Source organism: Vipera ursinii (genome assembly GCF_947247035.1).
Source record: "Vipera ursinii genome assembly, chromosome: 14".
NCBI lineage: Eukaryota > Metazoa > Chordata > Lepidosauria > Squamata > Viperidae > Vipera > Vipera ursinii.
In genome coordinates, this window is record NC_139527.1 from 12,584,837 (window position 1) to 12,604,920 (window position 20,084).

General features: G+C 46.9%; 1 protein-coding gene across 1 annotated transcript in view; it reads right to left on the reverse strand.

Moving 5' to 3' along the window:
• Positions 1-14: 14 nt before the first annotated feature.
• LOC310646758 (solute carrier family 2, facilitated glucose transporter member 11-like) overlaps positions 15-20,084 on the reverse strand; it is a gene marked incomplete at both ends in the record, with an annotated part of 29,076 nt that continues 9,006 nt past the window's right edge. Inside the window, 6 exons of the mRNA XM_083373422.1 lie at positions 15-199; positions 659-830; positions 5,014-5,141; positions 16,322-16,397; positions 18,012-18,113; positions 19,140-19,250. Of these exons, the coding sequence (XP_083229548.1) occupies positions 15-199; positions 659-830; positions 5,014-5,141; positions 16,322-16,397; positions 18,012-18,113; positions 19,140-19,250 (774 nt within the window). The remainder of the gene's footprint in view (positions 200-658; positions 831-5,013; positions 5,142-16,321; positions 16,398-18,011; positions 18,114-19,139; positions 19,251-20,084) is intronic.

Below are 20,084 nucleotides of genomic sequence, written 5' to 3' on the forward strand. Positions count from 1 at the left end.
TCCTTCTTTATTGACTACAACATGGCGGAACTGCCCTCTTGGTACCCTCTTGCTTGTTCCCCGTCCACCTGAACCCAGCCAACCCGATCTCTCAAGATTTCCCGCCAGACAGGTTCACCCAACCCGGTGTCTTCAAGTTCCCACCGGGCAGGTTGACCAATCAGGTCTCCTGGCTGCTGCCCCCCAGTGGACAGGTGACCTACATAACACATCCAGTGACAGGCACCCACATCCTCTGAACTCAAGCTCTTGCACTGGTTAAATGTCTATATTGTCAAGAAATTTTACCTTTGCCTGAACTTTACCTTTACCTGAACTCCTGTTCAGCTTCCTTTTTGTTCCCTTCTGGAGCTAATCTTGATGTTGCTCTCGATCAACCAAAGCCAGCTAGTTAATGTGTAAAAGTGGTTGCTTAAGAGTTGTGGTCTGGAATTCTTTCCCTCCATCCATTCTATCTTTCCTTCTGTTTTATGACTTTAAAGTATTTAGCCTGAAACAAATAACACACCCAAGGGCTTTACTAACATTTTATTTCTGAGCAATTTGGAATATGCCAACAGCAGAATAAAAATGTAAAAAAAGAAGACAGTAACTCAGTTCCAAGATGCTCTCAGTCCAGATGCAACTCAGAAACTGGAGTAGACTGAATGGTCCTCACTGAAATTTTTCCTGAGAACAGCAAGTTTCTTTCCCAAAGTCGATCTGCTGAATTCTTCTGTGATCTCTACTGTAGATTTGCCTTTTGTCTCTGGAAGGAATAAGTAGAAGAATATCCCAGAGCCAGAAAGCACAGTGGCAAAGAGAAGGAAGCAAAAGGGGCCCAGACTTTCCTGTAATGGACACAATAAACAGCAACAGTCTCATTAGTGTCTAAAGCCATTGAACAAATTATCTCCATTGTCCCCAGAGTTCAAGCTGGAATTGTGGTCTAATGGTAAAGAATCAGAAACTGCATCTAGAGAAAGCTACAAGCATCTCTGGGAGAGGATAAGGAAAAGAACGCATCTGATGAGATTGACTTTGATTTCTTGACTTTAAGAGTGTGTGATGCTGTCAAATTTACAGCTTAATGTGAATGCTGAAAATGAGTAAATCCAGTAATCAGGTTAAGGATGGTGTATGGATTCCATCCCTTCTACGATGCTCTGGGTGGTGCTTAGACAGTTTAGATGGTTCAAGCCTATCCATTATCTGCATGTTGATATTTGCTTTAACTTCTCTGCTATCTTTGGTTTATCAATTGCATTTTATTTCTGAGCACAACTGAAGTCCCTATAGCTAGGAAGAATTTATCAGAAAGATTTCATTCTCCTCTGTAAATCTTCACAATGTCAAGGAATTGTTTTGTGTCACCAACCACAGAAGCTAATTGGGCAGAAATTCAAGAGAACCATGTCTAGGTGCTCCCACTGAACTTCTTTCTACTTCATCTGCTGTATACAGAATCATTTTAAAGACAGAGCTTTGACATTCAGGCCCATTTGTGATTGTGTCATCAGTGACTTTATTTGGTCTCTTGAACTGATGCCTCTATTACTATTTGTTTCATGTTTTTTAATTGGGCAAAACAGTGCATCACAGGGCAACACTTTTGGAGCCATGGTACCTCAGATAGGGTAACATACACAATATGTCCAAAATCTGGGACCCATGACTCCCAAGGAAATGAAATTTGGGAAAGTTGTGGCTGCTTCAGTGCCATTGGCTCTGGGCTACCGCTGCGGTTGTGTGATCTTTATTTTTAATATTTTGTGACACTTTCTCAGCCAGTCTCACAATACCTTGCTTTATCCCCCACCCAGCAGCAGCCCCTTACTTGTCTGCTGGAAGGAAGGAAGGAAGGAAGGAAGGAAGGAAGGAAGGAAGGAAGGAAGGAAGGAAGGAAGGAAGGAAGGAAGGAAGGAAGGAAGGAAGGAACCTTTCTTGGCCCATGCAGTTACCCCGCACTCTCCCCCAATTCTTTCATCTTCCCCGAACCTCTTGTGCATTCACATGCATCCTTCCTGGCCCCCCTTATACACACATCTGTATGGCATCTCTCACATACAATTCCAGGCAGTCTTCTCTCCCTGCACCCCACATGCCCTCCCTGATCCATGTGGCACATCATGCATTGCTCTGTGACCCCCACACACCCTTCCTCATCTATGCTACCTCTTCATGCATCCTACTCAACTCATGCAGCACCTTTCACACCTCTCTGATACCCCTTATGCACCTTTCTTAACCTACACTGCCCACCTGCATGCTCTGTGTGACCCAAATGGGATACCCCCATGCACCCTTCCTGCCCTGAACAGCCCCTCTCATGTGTCCTCACTCCTCATCCGCACTCCACTATGCTCCAGTGAATCCCCTCATCCCTTCACCACCTGGAGCAGCCACTTACCTTCCTGATGACCTTGGACCTGCAACTTCCTGCAGGCTTCCTCAGTGGCTTTTCCCCTGCAAGCTTATCACAGTAAAGCCAACGGGGAAACCAGCATGAATGGGAGGGCAGGAAGGACGAAGGACGATTTCTGATGCTCCCAGCCAGAAATCAATGAGGAAGCTGACAGGAAGCTGGAAGTTGCTCCTGCTTCCCCTGCTTTTTTGCCCTCCCACAGTTGTGCTGTTTCTCTCCTTAGGTAGGAAATACCTCTGAAATGATGACCCAATGGGGCATGGGTTGTCTAGTTGATATTTAAAAATATACAGAACATGGAATAAAACAGTTGGAAGGGACCTTGGAGTCTTCTAATCCAACCCCTAGTTTGAACAGGAGACCATATAAATTCTGGACAAATGGCTGTCCAATCTTTTCTTGGAAACCCCACATCTTCTGGAGGCACGTCATTACATTGGTTAATTGTTCTCACTGTCAAGAAATTTCATTAGTTCCAGGTTAGAATAGAGTAGAGTAGAGTAGAGTAGAGTAGAGTAGAGTAGAGTAGAGTAGAGCAGAATAGAATAGAGTAGAGCAGAGCAGAGCAGAGCAGAGCAGAACAGAACAGAACAGAATAGAATAGAATAGAAGCTGGAAGGGACCTTGGAGGTCTTCTAGTCCTGCTCAAGCCAGAGAACCTATACAATTTCAGGCAAGTGACTGTCTAGTCTCTTCTTAAAAATCTCCAGTGATGGCAGTGCCCATGATTTCTGAAGGCAAGCTTTTCCACTGGTTCATTGTCCTCACTGTCAGAAAATTCTCCTTAATTCCAGGTTGCTTCTCTCTTTGTTCAGCTTCCAACCATTGTTTCTTGTCCTGCCCTCTGGTGCTTTAGAGAATAATTTGACCCCTTCTTCTTTGTGGCAGTCCCTCAAATACTGGAACACTGCTATCATATCACTTCTGTTCTTCTTTTCTTTAGACAAGGCAAACCCAAGTCCTGCAGCCATTCTTCATATGTTTTAGTCTCCAGGCCTTGGATCATTTTAGTTGTTCTTCTCTGGATTTTTTCCAGACTCTCAACATCTTTTTTGTAGTATGGTGACCAAAATTGGCTGCAGTATTCCAGGTGTGGTATCACTAGGGGTTTATAAAGCAGTTTATAAAGCAGTACTAATGCTTTGTGTGATCTTGATTCTATGCCTCTGTTTATACAACCCAGGATTGTATTAGCTTTTTTGGCTGCTGCTGCACACTGCTGGCTCATGATCAACTGATCATCCACTAGGACTCCAAGGTCCCTCTCACAGATACTGTTTTTAAGCCAGGTCTTGCCTAACCTGTACTTAAACCTTTGATTTTTTTCTGCCTAAATGTAAAACTTTGCTTTTCTCCACATTAAAACTCATTTTATTAGATAGTTCATTGTTCAAGTTTGTCAAGATCTTTTTGGATCCTGAGCTTGTCTTCTGGGGGGTTGGCTACTCCTACCAGTTTAGTATCATCTGCAAATTTGATGAGCTCTCCTTCTATTCCCTCATCTAAGTCATTGATTAAGATATTGAAGAGTGCTGGGCCTAAGATGGAAACTTGTGGTACCCCACTGCTTACTTCTTTCCATGTGGATGTAGTGCCATTGAGGACTACTGATTGAGTATCTTTGTCAGCCAGCTATAGATCCATCTGGTGGTGATGTTGTCTATTCTACATTTTTCTAGTCTACTAAGCAGCAGATTGTGGTCTAAGTATACTATGTCCACAGCGTTTTGCTAGTCTACTAATTTTATCGAAGAATGAGATGAGATTGGTTTGGCATGATCTGTTTATGACAAACCCATGCTGGCTACTGGTTATAACTTTGTTTGCTTCTAGTTATTCGCAGATCTGTTTTTTGATTATCTTTTCTAGGATTTTCCTAGGTATTGATGTTAGACTCCCCTTTCCTGAAGATAGGAACCACACCAGGTCTTTTCCAATCATCCAATACTTCCCCGGTGCTCCACGATTTTTGAAAGATATGGTGCAATGGTTCTGAGATAACATCTGCCAGCTCCTTCAGAACTCTGTGATATAATCTGTCGGGTCCCCGTGATTTATATTCGTGAAGGTTGGATAGATGTTCTACCATTTTCTTGCTTATTTTAATTTTTGTTTGTAGTTTGTCTTTTGCAGTAGTTTTTTTGATATGTTGGACTGTAATTTCTTTTTGCATGAAGACACAAATTCAACAAAAGTTGAATCTTTCTTTCATGATCTTCCACCTTTTGGTCCTGCACTCAGATTCTTTGTATAATAGATTGACCCCCTGCTCTCTGTAAGAGCCCCTCAAGATGGCTATTGTATCACTCCTAGTCCTTCTCTTCATTAGACTAGACATATCTAGTTCCTTCAGTCATCTGTCATATGGTTTAGCCTCCAGCTAAACCACCTTTATTACTGTTCTGTATTGTTGATATTATTGCTATTTCTAGCCACTTTGGGCACATTTAGTGACTGCCCTGGGCTGGCTGAAGGGCTCATTCCCAACTAAGATGGGTCTCTACGCGGTACATCTCCTCACCTGCAGCCCAACCCAGTGCCTGAAGCAAGTGTGGCTGCCATGTGAAGGCCACTCAGGGGACAGAAATGGAGGGCTGGGAAAAACTGACCTCAGCAAAGGGAAAGGCGATTCCGACAACAAAGAGGCCTGCCCAGTTTAGACAACCACCAACCGTGAATGCTGCTGGCCTGGAGGACTGGCTGAAAATTTCCATCATAATAGAGAACGTGGCTCCATCTAAGAGGAACAATAAAGAGAAATATGTTCAAACCCAGAGAGACCATTTTTAGCCCAGGATAAGCAAGAATTCATTTATCCGGAAAACCATTAGCAGTGGCAGGCAAACCACAATCTTCTCTACTACTATCAACAGTAGTATCCAGAAATGGAAAAAGAAAAGAAAAACAATAAATCTCCATTAACTCTGTCAGATGCGCAATTTTTATTTAGTTCAGTTCAATTTAATGGAGTATTAGGGGCAAGGAGTGTCCATTATAGTTCAATGGCAGTCAAATCTTAATTGGGATAATCTGCATAATTAACTTTTATATCATTTGTATCTATATAGTGTTGGGAGGAATTCTCCTGTCCAGGCTCTTGCAGCTGGGATTCTCACTAGCAGTGCAGAGGAGAACAAATAGAACGTGAAGCCAGCTACCGGAAAGATAGGTTTAATCACGGAGATTAAAGTTGAGTGACAATTCAGCATAAATCCCCGGCTAGCTAGACAGAATGGTCCTCAAGCATGAGTTCTTATACCTTTTCTTGGTTTCCAAAATTGTCATTTCTGATTCGTGAGTTTAAATTTGTCTTTTCTGATTTGTTGGTCAGTGTCTATTGTTGGGTTAATTTCTTTCTCAATTCTGTCCAAAAGGTGTTAACATTTGCTTCAGGGCGGATCCGGTGTTAATGACTTTATTGTTGTGTACCTTCTGGTGTTTCTATTCTAATTCTATCAATTTTAATTGCTGTTAGCCCATTCTGCATTTCCTGTAGCCAGTGTTTGTGAAGTGTTTGTTTATTCAGCCTAAGGCTGTCACTGAGTCAGACTAGTTTGTATTGGGATCTTCCTGTATTTGCCAGGATATTTTTTCTTGAGGGTGAGGGGGTGTGTGTGTCCTTTTATCAATAGGTCATTTCCATAATTGATATTCTTACCTTATTTGCATCCATTTATGTCATTTTCTGCAATTGATGCAGATAACATTAAAAGTCTCTCTCTCAGCCCAACCTACCCAACAGGGTTGTTATGGGGAAAATAGGAAGAGGAAGGACTATTGGCTATGTTCACCACCTTGAATTATTTGTAAAAATAATAAAGGCATGATATAAATAAATAAAAATATGATTGTCCAAATGATGCAAATTATATCAGTTGTCTGCTGCGCTGCTTCAGAAGAAAATGTCTCCATCCTCTTTTTCCTTTTCTTCTGGAAAGGCTGAGGATATGTTTCTGCATGCCTATTTTTTTTATTGAAAAGTTTTACAATACATTTTATCTTTAGCAAAACAAAACACCCAACCCCCTCCCCTCCCACCCTCTTCCCACTCCCCAGCCCTCCCCAACCCCTCCCTCCCTTTCCCCTCCCCCCCCCGACTTCCCAGAGCTGAGTACAGGGTATAAAAATACAAACAATCATAATCTAACTTATGCAAACAATCCTAAACTATTTAAACTATCGCACTTTAACTCATATAGATAAACTCCAAACGTATATATATCATATCAATAATTATTCAAATGCAAAATAATACTTTTTAGTCCCATATTTGCTCTGTAGTATCTCTCTGTTGCAAATAGTCTTTCAGGTGCACTAAGATCTTTACCATATCCTCGAAATTAAAAACTTTACAGTCCATTCTTCTGTAATCAGTAATTTTACCTTTTTACTAGAAATCTTACTGCCATAGTTAAATTCAACATCCATTTAATATCCACCACAATAATATCAATAATACCCAATAAGAACAATCACAGACAAAACAATTTTATATCAATTATTAAAAACTATTCTTCTTTCCAACTGGACTTTAAATTTCCATACTAAAACCAAGTTTATACAACCTTTCCTTCTCCTAATATATTATACAGCTTAAAGTACCATACATTACTTTCCAAACTTAAAATTTTTTATATAGTCACATCATTCTTATATTTTCTATTACATGTTTCATTATTACCCATGAAGATATTACAAGTTAACTTTCATCTATAATTTTTCCCAAAGTTGCACCAGAGCATATCACAAAGTATATACCTGGAACACAATATCCACCTTCTTATCACACCATAAATATACATACCAACCAAATAGCAAATCATAACCTACAAAATATCAGTAAGCACTACTACAAATCTTCCCAATTAAATTTTCATAATCATCTTAAAACTAAAGTAACATAAAATATTACAACACATAGTTAAGGGTGAAAAGTATATCACCAAATATTTAGCCCTTCTAACAATTTCAATTCCCATAATCCTTATTACATTATTATCTCCTGCAGTTATGCAACTAAATCTTCAGGCTTGGTTCATTCGTCTAGAAGCAGCACGCCTCTTCTAATTTCTGGCCTCCTCCAGTGATACTGAAATTTGATCAACTCCTGTAACTTTCTCATCTGTCTGTATTATTCCTTCAGCACCTTGTAGATTCTCTCTGTATCGTTGAGACTCTCTCTCACCTTTCTTCTTTGTAGATTCCAAAAATGGTATGGGGGCTGCTTTTAAAACATTACTGTAGAAATCACGTGCCTGGATCACCGTAGTGAGATGATGCCTCGTACCTTCATAGGTCACCACCATACCACTGGTATCTGCCATCTAAACTTGATATCACGTCGTCTCAATTCTTGTGTCAAAAAAGCAAATTCCTTCCTTTTTCTTAAGATTCTTGGAGGGATCTCTTTTAAAATCAAAACTTTTTGCTCAGCAATTACAAAATCAATGTTGTAGGAGACCTGGATAACTTCATTTCTAATCATTCTCTTTGTAAAATAAACCACCACATCTCTGGGTAATTTCCTTTGTCTTGCAATCCAAGAATTAACACAAAAAATTTTATCTATGTCTTCCATTATTTCATCTGCTGGTCGTCCCAGCACCCCTTCCAGAGCCTCAGAAACCATTTTCTTCAAATTTTCTTTAGGATTTTCTTTTAAGCCTCTAATCTGTTGTGTACCAGCCTGCTACCGGCCTTGCAGAAAGGCAACCCCTGTACAAACGGCAGAGGCTGGAAAACGTCTGAGGCTGGAAAACGTCTGCCAAGTTTAATACACAAACAAACAACAGAACAAGAAACAAGATACCGGAACTTTGATCCTCAAACGGAGCGGTTGCTTTCAGCAACCAGCCCATCCCCAAACACTCCCTTTATTAGAGTTCAGGGCATGGCCTCCCTGTGCCTCCTTCCGAGGAGTCCCACAGCCTTTCTCTGCTTGCTCCTGCTTGACTGCCTCCTGCGTCGGGCGTCCTTGAACAGGGCCAGCTGTGGGTCATCATCATCTGCACTGTCGGGCTCGCGCAGCTGAGTCTCCACCAAGTAAGAGGGGCCTGGCTGGGGACTCTGCGAAGCCTCCAAGCCATCATCAGCAAGTTCGTCTTCAACACCCTCCTCCTCCCCCTCGTCTGAGTCATCCGAGTCATCCGACCCGGCTGCCGGACCCACAGGCTGACCCTGAATCACAACACTATCCCGCACTGCAGGGCCCTTCCCCCGGGGCTGCCGATCCAGATGCGGTCGGGATGGGAATTGTTCGTGAAAAGCAGTCACCAACGCAGGGGCATGAACGGCGGTCGCATCTTCCCAGGTGAAGTCCTCCGGCCCGTAACCTTTCCACTCAATCAGGTACTGGAAACGACCTTTCAGCCAACGGGAATCCCTGATGCTGGCGACCTCGTACTCGGGGGTGCTGCCTCCATCATGAGGTCCCGATGGGTGAGGTTCCGCTTGGCGGAGTGGACAAGCCGGTTGCTCGGGGACCAACAGAGACCAATGGAAGACGGGGTGCACGCGCAGGGAATGTGGCAGAGTTAAGCGATAGGCGACCGGATTGATGACAGCCTTGACTGGGAACGGTCCTAAATATCGGTGATCTAACTTCCTCACCGGCCGTGTGGACGGTAAGTTCCTGGTGGACAGCCAGACCCGATCCCCCACCGATAGTGGAGGCGTATCCCGTCTTGACCGATCAGCAAACCTTTTGTAATCGGCCTTGGCCTTCTCCAATTGCCGTCGCACCAATCGATGGATCGCCTGTAACTCTGCCATGAAGTCGTTCGCTGCCGGCTCCGGTGAGTCCACGGGAGAAAGGGGGAAAAACCGGGGGTGATAACCCACATTGGCCAAGAACGGTGTCATCTGCGTGGAGGTGTGCTGCGAGTTGTTAAAGGCAAACTCAGCTATGGCCAGATAGTCCACCCAATTGTCCTGCTGCAGGTTGACGTAGTAGCGCAGATACTGTTCCAGGATACCGATGACCTTCTCGGTTCCCCCGTCAGTTTGAGGATGATGCGCGGACGAGAGGCAAACCTTGATATCCAACGCATGCATCAACTCCTGCCAGAAGCGGGCTGTAAACTGGGCCCCCCTATCGGAGACGACTCTATCGGGGAGGCCGTGCAGCCGAAACACCTGTTGGATAAACATACGACTAGTGGCGCGAGCTGACGGTAAGCCGCGACAGGGGATGAAGTGCGCCATCTTGGTCAGCATGTCCACCACCACAAACACTGTCGTGAAGCCGAAGGATGGGGGTAAATCCATCAGAAAGTCCATGGACACAGCCCCCCAGGGTCTCTTGGGTGTTGGCAAAGGCTGCAGTAATCCAGGCGGGGCCCCTGTCGCTGACTTGGCCTGCCTGCATGGGATGCAGGAGGTGACATAAGACTGGACGTCGTGTCGGACTCGGGGCCACCAGAAGGTACGGGAGACCAGGTTCAGAGTCTTGAACAGGCCAAAATGTCCCGCTGCCGGGTTATCATGACACTGGCTGAGGACGAGTCCCCTGAGTGGCCCTCCCGGAACATAGAGCCGGTCACGATAATACAAGAGTCCATCCGTGACCGTCCAAGGCGAATCTGGCCCCACCTCTTCCTTCCGCTGAGCCACCCACGCCTCCTGCTGCTGTGCCTCCCGGATCCGAGCCCGTATATCAACCGGCTCCTGCACCGCAGCAAAAGACTCGACGGGGATCACTGTCCTGGGCAGAAGCTTGTCTTCCACTCGGGTATATTCGGGCTTCCTGGACAGAGCAGGATTGTGCCCGCTTGGTATGTACCGAACCCGGAAGTCAAACCTCGCAAAGAAAAGAGACCACCGGATCTGGTGTTGGTTCAAATTCCGAGCGGTCTGCAGGCTTTCCAGATTCTTATGGTCCGTCCGGACCTCGATTTGATGTCGCGGTCCCTCCAGATGATGCCTCCAGGCCTCAAACGCCGCTTTGATGGCCAGCAGCTCCTTCTCCCAGATGGTATAGTTGCGCTCCGAGGGGTTCAATTTCCGAGAGTGATACGTGCAAGGGAAAAGGGTACCGCTGGGCGTCATTGCCTGGAGTAACACTGCCCCAATGGCAATGTCGGAGGCGTCCGCCTCTACGACAAACGGCCGTTGCGGGTCAGGATGCTTCAAGATGGGCTCCTTCATGAAGGCTTCCTTCAAAGCCTGGAACGCCTGTTGTTCTGGTGCGTTCCACTGGAACCGAGTCTTCTTCTGCAGGAGCCGGGTGAGGGGGGCTGTCAAGGCAGCAAAGCCAGGGATGAATGTTCGATAGTAGTTGGCAAATCCAAGAAGTCGCTGAACATCCTTCACGCGACGCGGGGGTTGCCAACTCTGCAACGGCTCAACCTTACTCGGCTCCATGGCGATGCCCTCAGGAGAAATGCGGTGACCCAGGAAATCGATGGTCACCTGGTAGAACTGGCACTTCTCCAACTTGGCAAACAGCCGATGTTCTCGGAGTCACTGCAGGACCTGACGGAGATGCTGATGATGCACTTCACGCGACGGGGAGTAGATCAGGATGTCGTCCAGGTAGATCACGACAAACTGGTCCAACAAATCCCGAAAGATGTCGTTCATAAAATGCTGAAACACAGCAGGGGCGTTGGTCAGGCCAAACGGCATCACCGTGTACTCGAAATGTCCATAGCGAGTACCAAACGTCGTCTTCCACTCATCACCCGGCCGAACCCTGACGAGGTTGTAAGCTCCACGCAGGTCCAGTTTCGTGAAGATCTTAGCCTCCCGGAGTCGGTCCAAGAGCTCGGGGATGAGGGGCAGCGGGTAACGGTTGCGCACCGTGATGGCGTTGAGTTTCCGGTAGTCGCAGCAAAGCCGTAATTCGCCCGACTTCTTTTTGACGAAGAGCACGGGTGCAGACACTGGCGAGGACGAGGGCTGGATGAAACCGTGAGCCAAATTCTTCTCCAGGAAGTCCCGCAATGCAGCCAACTCGGGCTCCGACATGGAGTACAAACGCCCCACTGGGAGAGGCGCATCAGGGACTAAATCAATGGAGCAGTCATAGGGCCTGTGCGGGGGTAATTGATCCGCCTCTGACTCGCTGAACACATCAGCAAAGTCGGACAGTTCGGGAGGCAAAGAAACCCCTGGGGAACCCTGCACCTGGCCAGCACAGATATGGCGGGAGTGGTCCATGCACTGCAAGCTTGGGAAGGTGACCAAGTTCTGTGACCAATAGATCTGTGGGTCATGCGCCCAGAGCCACGCCAGTCCCAAGACCACGGGGAAGTGCAGATCTGAAGTGATGTAGAACTGGATGGCCTCCACATGGGAACTGATGGCCATACATACTGGTTGCGTGGCGGCCGTAATAGGCCCAGACAGGAGCACTCGACAATCGATAGTCTCCACTATCATGGGTGGATCCACCGGGCACTGGGGAACAGCCCATTTGGCCACAAAGGCTGAGTCCATAAAGTTTGTGGTGGCCCCAGAGTCAATTAAGGCATGGACTGGAATCCCCTCTGGCTTGCCAGGAAGGATCAGCCGTGCCTCCAAAATCAAATGCCGTGGAGGTTCACAGGCACCATCGGAACGGCGTCGCTCGGTGTTGTTGTTGTGGGACGCCCGATCTATCACACCATCTAGATCGGGCTCGGGGCGTTTCCCGACAGCAAAGTAGGGGACTTTCTCGGGGCAGGCTTGGTCACTGATGCCCGCTGACGCTTCTTTGGGCAAGAAGCAGCCAAATGTCCAGGGTCCCCACAGTAAAAACACAACCCCCCCGATCGTCGTCTGTTCATTTCCGTCACCGATAGACGAGACCTGGCGGCACCCAGCTCCATTGGCTCCTCCCTTTGGACTGGGGGCTCACGCACAACAGGGGTGGCAGGGGTCTGTGGGGTGGCACGGCGACTCTTTCGCTGCTGCAACCGGGCATCGATCCGCAGGCAAAGATGGATCAGCCCATTCAGGTCTGAGGGAATGTCCACACGGGCCAGCTCATCCAACATGTGCATTCCGGCATCCCGGGACATTCAAAATGTTCCATCTCTTTCTATGGGGGGTGAGCTCTTACCCCCCGTGGATAGGGCTTGCAACTTGGGAGTCCTCCTAGATTCACGGCTTACCCTAGAAGATCATGTAGTGGCCGTGACTAGGGGGGCTTTTGCCCAGGTTCGCCTGGTGCGCCAGTTGCGGCCCTATCTGGACCGGGATGCCCTGTGCACGGTCACTCATGCGCTCGTGACCTCTCGCCTTGACTACTGTAATGCTCTCTACATGGGGCTTCCCTTGAAGACCACTCGGAGGCTCCAACTGGTACAGAATGCGGCCGCGAGAGTTGTCTTGGGAGTTTCCCGGTACTCCCATGTTACACCTTTGCTCCGCGAGCTGCATTGGTTACCAGTTGTCTTCCGGGTGAGGTTCAAGGTCTTAGTTATGATCTTTAAGTCCCTACATGGCATGGGTCCGGGGTACCTCGGGGACCACCTGCTGCCGGCTTCAACTCCCCTCCGCCCTGTGCGTTCCCACAGAGAGGGCCTCCTCAGGGTGCCTCCGGTCAGGGAATGCCGACTGGCGGCCCCCAGGGGGAGAGCCTTCTCTGTGGGTGCCCCGGCTTTGTGGAACCAACTGCCGGTGGAGCTCCGGACGGCATCGGACCTCCGAACTTTCCGTCGTGGTCTGAAGACCCATTTGTTTGAATTGGCCGGTCTGGCCTGATGGGGGAGTTGGGTTTTAAATTGTCATTTTAGATTGTATTATTGTTTTTTAATTGGGCACTGATTTAATCTTTGTTTTAACTTTTGTATAGTATTGTATTTTTATTTATATGCCCTGTGAACCGCCCTGAGTCCCCAGGGAGAAGGGCGGTATATAAATTAAATAAAACAAAACAAACAAACAAACAAACAAACATCTCCTCCGACAATCCATCCTGGAAGGCATCCACGAGCGCAGCCTCATTCCAGGCGGAATCCTGGCTAAGCAGCCGGAAATCGCTGATATAGCCCTGTAGGGGGCGTTGACCCTGCCTCAGAGCTTTCAGGCGTCGGGTGGCAGTCTGCGTCTTAATTGGGTCCTCGTACATTAGACGCATATGGTCACAAAACCCCACAAAGTTGTCCAACAATGGGCTAGGTTGTGCCAGCAGAGGCGTGCCCCAACGAGCTGCATCCCCCGAAAGAAGGCTTAACACGAACACCACCTTATCCCGGTCAGTGGGGAAATCAGCTGCTCTCACGCTGATAAAGAGCTGGCATTGTCCCAGGAAAGCAGGAAACAGTTCTGGAGTACCTGTAAATTTATCCGGCATTGCTACCTGGCATTTTCTCCTGGGTGGGGGTGCAGCATGAACCTGTGCTTGCAGTTGAGCAAAGTGAGTTGCTGAGTGAGCTGAGCATTCTCGGCACGTAGCTGCTCCATAATTAGTTGTAAGGGGTGGGAGGCTGAAAGCAAACTGTTCTGTACCAGCCTGCTACCGGCCTTGCAGAAAGGCAACCCCTGTACAAACGGCAGAGGCTGGAAAACGTCTGAGGCTGGAAAACGTCTGCCAAGTTTAATACACAAACAAACAACAGAACAAGAAACAAGATACCGGAACTTTGATCCTCAAACGGAGCGGTTGCTTTCAGCAACCAGCCCATCCCCAAACACTCCCTTTATTAGAGTTCAGGGCGTGGCCTCCCTGTGCCTCCTTTCGAGGAGTCCCACAGCCTTTCTCTGCTTGCTCCTGCTTCATTGCCTCCTGCGTCGGGCGTCCTTGAACAGGGCCAGCTGTGGGTCATCATCATCTGCACTGTCGGGCTCGCGCAGCTGAGTCTCCACCAAGTAAGAGGGGCCTGGCTGGGGGCTCTGCGAAGCCTCCAAGCCATCATCAGCAAGTTCGTCTTCAACACCCTCCTCCTCCCCCTCGTCTGAGTCATCCGAGTCATCCGACCCGGCTGCCGGACCCACAGGCTGACCCTGAATCACAACATAATCCTTAAAGCAAACTCCATCTGATAATACTGTGTCGAGGTCAAATCACAATCAATTTTCTCTACCACATTTTCAGTTTCTGTCATTTTTGCTTCCAGTCTAATATCATTTTGACTGAGATCTTCCACTCTTTCGTCCAAATTCTCAATACATATAGCCATGCCTTGCAATGCAGATAAAATGTCTGCTCTCATTTCTGTTAATTTCTCTGTAATCTTTTCATCCATAACCTTAGCTAGTTTTTCTGTTAACTTCTCCTCCAACTTTTTGTCCATTATCTCAGCAAATTGTTCCATTTGCTTTTCCATAGTCTCTTGCAGCACATTCTGCAAATCTTTTACTGTAAGGGCTGATGCAGGGGACAATAACGCTTGCAATGAAGACTGCTGCACCAGAGCAGGAACTTTAGAAGATATAGCCGCCATTTTCACCCACTATTGTTAGCTACGCACTTCCACTTACGAGCTCAGCAAAGTCCATTGAGTTAAAGATTAAAAGACCATCTTCACCAAAATCTCCTGCATCGCTCTGCCTGCGTCCTCTTTCTCCAAAGTTCTTTCTTGCTAGCAGGGATGGTTGCGAACGCCCTGTTCTGCTCCAAAAAAACCGGAGCAGAGGCACCTCGCAGTCCGGAGCATGCCCAGGCTTCGGGGGGGGGCTCAATCCTTCGGCCGCCAAAACTTTAAGTTCTGGCGGACCCGGAGAGCTCTACCCCTACCTGGGTGCTCACCCCCTCCTCTTCTCCCGAGGAGGGGGCTTCCGAGCCACCAAAACAGCTGATCGGCGCTGTTTTCGGCGGCTCTACGGAGCCACGAGGCTGACAGCCGAAGAATGGCTGCCTCTGGCGACGCCTTGCCATTCGGTGCGTGCCTATTTTTGTAAGACTTTATGTGTGAGAGGACTGGCTGTTGTTGGTGAGCCTGACTGCACAGAGGAAGAAGCTCACTTTGCCATCTTTACTCCTGGCTGGGGTTGCACAGACCAGGGGCGTAATCTGGGATTTTTCCTGACTCATGGATCCTGTGTGAGGAAGAGATGGCAGTTGTGGCCAGAAGGGCCTTTGCACAACTGCGAGTGGTACATCAGTTACATCCATTCCTGGGCAGTGTGCTCTTCTCACAGTCACCCACACTCCAATCAATTCTTGTTTGGACTATTGGAATGAGGTGTAGAGATCAAGCCAAGTATAATCTTTTAAAATATAATCTTTTATATTATATTCTCTCGTGTATAACAGCTATTGTCCATTTATTTTTGCTTGCTTTCTGTTTGTGCTCCATTCTATTCTGAATTGTACTGAGGAAAGAAAATGTTTCTGTTACTTTAAACTGTGTTGTTTCAAGGGAAAGCCTAGCTAAGAAATTGCAACACTTTGCTCCTCTCTCCTTGGATTGTAAATCTTCTCTGCTTTGGCTTTAAAATGTAACAGCTCTCTACCTGCCTGCAAAGTAACAAAGTTAATAGTTAATTCCCAGCTATCTGTGTTCAAGCTTAGAGATGCAGAAGTGTATGTCAGAATAAGGAGATTCAAAGGAACTTTTTAGATGCGCAGAAACCTTGTGATGTGTATTAGTTATAAAAAGCATTTTTTTCTGATTAAATGCTCTCTGCTCTCCATCTTCTCTGCTGTCTAAAGGAGAGTGGAGTGCCCAGCATATATCTTTGATCAAAGAAAATAAAGCTGTGTTCTGATTCAGAGGCATGTTCAGAGTCTCATTGGGATTTATTTGGATTCTGAGCTGAAAAACCTTACAGAGGTTGAAGAGTATCTGGAAGCTTCAGTTGTGAGATGCAAGTGTTTCTGTTCCATGTGTGGCTTTTTGTTCTTACCCAGGCCTGCCTGCTTGGAGTCCCTTTGCTCCTGCCTTTATTTCTCTCCACCAATGCTGTGGCTTGGCAGGACCCCCCCTCCCCCCCCAATCAGGCCTCTTTCTCTTTCCGCATGGGTACTTGTGAAAAGACTTGTATACTCACTTGGTCCAACTCCAAAGAGGATGACAAGCAAGAAAATCAGGATGACACTGCAGAGGGACATCCAGGAGAGGTTTTTCTGGAGGTGGGAACCAAAGAACAGGCAGTCTAGACTCTAGAAGCTTTGCAGAAGCCCCTCCCCCAGCACAGGGCTCTCCAGTCAATGCATCCTTCTCAGAAAACAGGAGGCGTCACCAAGCAAGGCCAGGCTGTGGAGCTTGTCTGGAAGAAGGTTCAAATGGTGGACAGCTGCTGCCTGCACTCCCACCATTGCTGCAGGAGTCCTCCTTCCCATCAGCAGCCCAGGCAGCTGTATTCAATCTCAACAAGAGTCCGATTGGAAGGGTTGGTCAAAAGTCTTAGATGGAACTCTGCAGACTCAGAAAGGCCATTAGGCCATCAAATCTGACACCCTATTCTGGGCAGGAATCCAAAGTCAAGCATCCCAGAGTGATGAAAAAATGAGGACCCAGAGTGTTGGGGGCAATAAGCTGACTTTGTAATAATGCCGCTTGGGGGTGTGTGTGAAAGCCCTAATAAGCAGGCATATACATAGAATGAAGGCTACTGCTAAGCTTGTAAGCCGCCCTGAGTCTTCGGAGAAGGGTGGGATATAAATGGAATTAAAATAAAATAAATAAATAAATGAAGTGGTATGTGGGAAAGTTTTTGGGAGAAGGGATGCTGCCTCGGGAAAGGCCACAGAAGAGAGGGCGTGGTCTAGAGCTGCCTAGTAGTGGGTGGAGAAGAGGCCCAGGAGGGACCCTCCTTAAGTTCTTCGACAGTAAGAGTGCTGGCAGGACAACTCTTGTTAATGTAACCTTACAATAAAGAGGACCCAGATTGTTGGGGACAATTAAGCTGACTTTGTAATAATGCCGCTTGGGGGTGTGTGTGAAAGCCCTAATAAGCAGGCATATACATAGAATGAAGGCTACTGCTAAGCTTGTAAGCTGCCCTGAGTCTTCGGAGAAGGGCGGGATATAAATGGAATTAAAATTAAAAAAAAAAGATGAGTTAGTTAATGTGGCTGTGTTTCCTGTCTGGTCTATCTTGCAAGGTTGGCAACAGCCAGCTTTCCAGCCTTCTCCCATAACTATGATCCCAAACATTCCAGTATAAATACAGCAGGGAATGACTGGAAAAAGAGAAATGTGTGGGTTCTGAAATACCCAAGTCAAAGCCTGGATCTAAATCCCACTAAGATGTTGTGGGGTGAAGTCAACCTGCCTCCTGATGCAGAAGATTTTAAAGTGAAGGTACAATTGAAATTAGAGGATTTTCTTTTTGGCTTAATGGACGAAATGACTATTTCATGGACCTTTGCTTTTACACATGACAATGGTACTGAGATCTTTAAATGGCCCAAAGTGGAAAGATGGATGGTGAAGCTGATGGAATTGACAGAGATGGCAAAATTGACAGCCTTGATGAAAGAAAACACTTTGGCAAGTTTTATTTCTGCTTGGAAGAAATACTGGACTTTCTCCAAGAAATTGAAAGAAGATTTTAGGATTTGATCATTAGAATTATATGGGACTATCAAAATAATCTAGAGAAATATTCACCATAGAGTGAAGAGACTGAATTTCCCTTGATGGCACTAAGCTTCCATTTCCTACAGGGGATGAGGCTAACTAGGCTGCCTGCTCTGCCAAAACAGAGAATTTCCAGACAAAGCTTTTCTTCTCACCTGCAGAGAAAGAGTCCCTGTGAGGAAGAAGAGCACCAAGGCCATCGACCCACAGCCTTTCCACAGCAGCGGCCTCCGTCCATAATGTTCAATGGTAAATATCTGAAGAGGAGAAATAAGGGAATGTGCCAATGTCAGGGAAACACGGGTGGATTCAAATAATAGGTATCAAGCAGAACCTTTATATTCAAATTCAAAACAATAGAAATGACATTTTGGTCCTTTTTTCCTTTTTGAGAATTGTAGACCCAGCACCTCTGGTTTCTCAACCCCATGGAAATGCATGGTCAAACTGGTCCTTATGGGAGTCTGAAGGTTCCAGTTGGCTTGACAGCCCAAACCAGATTGGGGTTTAGCCCAGGAGCATGTGCTTCCACCTCCAAGGGGGCCAGGCCCTGCCAGGATGTCCAGCTTCAGGGGACCTAGGCTGGCCAAAGGCTTTGCTGAACCTAACAGGCAGCCCAAAGTGGTCCTGGCAAGAGTTTGGGCTTGCTATCTCAAGCTCCAAGCAGGGATACAAGCTGTGCCTCTGGGGAATTGTGGAGGATGGTGTGGAAAGAAGAGAGACTGACACAGAAGAAGATTCATAATGGCAACATAACACTTGGGGAGAAGGGAGGTTTTCAGAATAAAATGGACTATTTTAACCACTGTATTGTGGTTTGGTATGCTGGCTTGACAGCCGCGGATAGGAAGATACTACAGAGGGTGGTGAGCACAGCACAAAACATTGTGGGCTGTCCCCTGACACCACTGGATGACATTGCCAGGACCCGCTGCCTTGGAAGAGTGAGGAAAATTCTCAGGGACGACTCACACCCTGGTTGGTATCTCTTTACTCTCCTACCATCGGGTAGGAGATATAGAAGTATAGCCAGCTGCACCAACAGGCTGAAGAACAGTTTCTATCTATGGGCTGTCAGCCTCCTGAATGGGAAATAACTCCACTTGCGGGACTGGCACATTGTGCAATTAGCTCACATGGTGTAACAAGATGGTGGGTTTGTTGCCACTGTGAGTTGTGGAGGGGGCACGAAGGGAGGCTCAGCCAATCTCACTGTACACATGTTGTACTTTGATAATAAAGGTTCATTCATTCATTCATTCATTCATTCATTCAGGTCTTACACAGAGGAAAGAAGAGGAGAGCTCAGAGAAGCCAATGCCCAGGCAGACGTAGGGGATAAGTCTCTCTTCTAAACCTGCATTGTGAAGCACTTCAAAAGCATAGAAATAAACCTAAGTGGGAAAAAGAAGATGCTCATAGTTGCCAAGAAGCAGTGAAGACCTGCCCCTGCCTCAGAAGCGGTCCCTTGTGAAGGTTTGCATTAACAGTGGCTGCTGTCATTTTCTGCCCACCTCTACCCCCAATCTGCTCACAAGACTCTACAGATGAGAGCCAGAGAGGGCTGGGACTGGCCAGCTCCTTCATGGAAGCAGCAGCTCAAACTCTCAGACTGTAGGTGTTGGGGGTGGGAGGAAATCAGGGTGGGGGGGGGGAAGCAGCTGAAGGGCAAATGTGCCAAAGCTTGTTACCCCAGAGTGGTCCTCCTTCCCACAGGGCACTGTTGTTGTGCTGCAGATCCCTGTTACCATCCAAGGTGGCTGGTGGGCAAAAGACCCTTTACCTCCCCAGACCATTTTCCCCCAGTGAGTTGGCCGTGGCAAGTTGGCCAGACCAATATGCCAGACTCTCGCAACATACAGTAGGAGCTGGTTTAAAGAAGTGGCATTTCTCCCTCTTGAAATTCTTGAATGACAAAAAATAAATAATTAAATACAAGTGTTGAATTGTCCCCCAGTGAGTTGGCTGCAGCAAGTTGGCCATGGTGAATCATCCCATTCTGCAGCAGTCCTGCCTCAGGGCTAACAAAGTTGGTTTTTCCCCCCCAAAGTCTCCTTCTCTTCTTGCAAGGATTTCAAGAGGGGAAAATGCCACTTCTTTAAGCCAGCTCCCATGTTGCAAGAGCCTGGCATATTGGTCTGGCCAACTTGCCACGGCCAACTCACTGGGGGACAATCCAACACTTTTATTTAATTATTTTTTTCTCATTCGCATTTCAATTTGTTTTT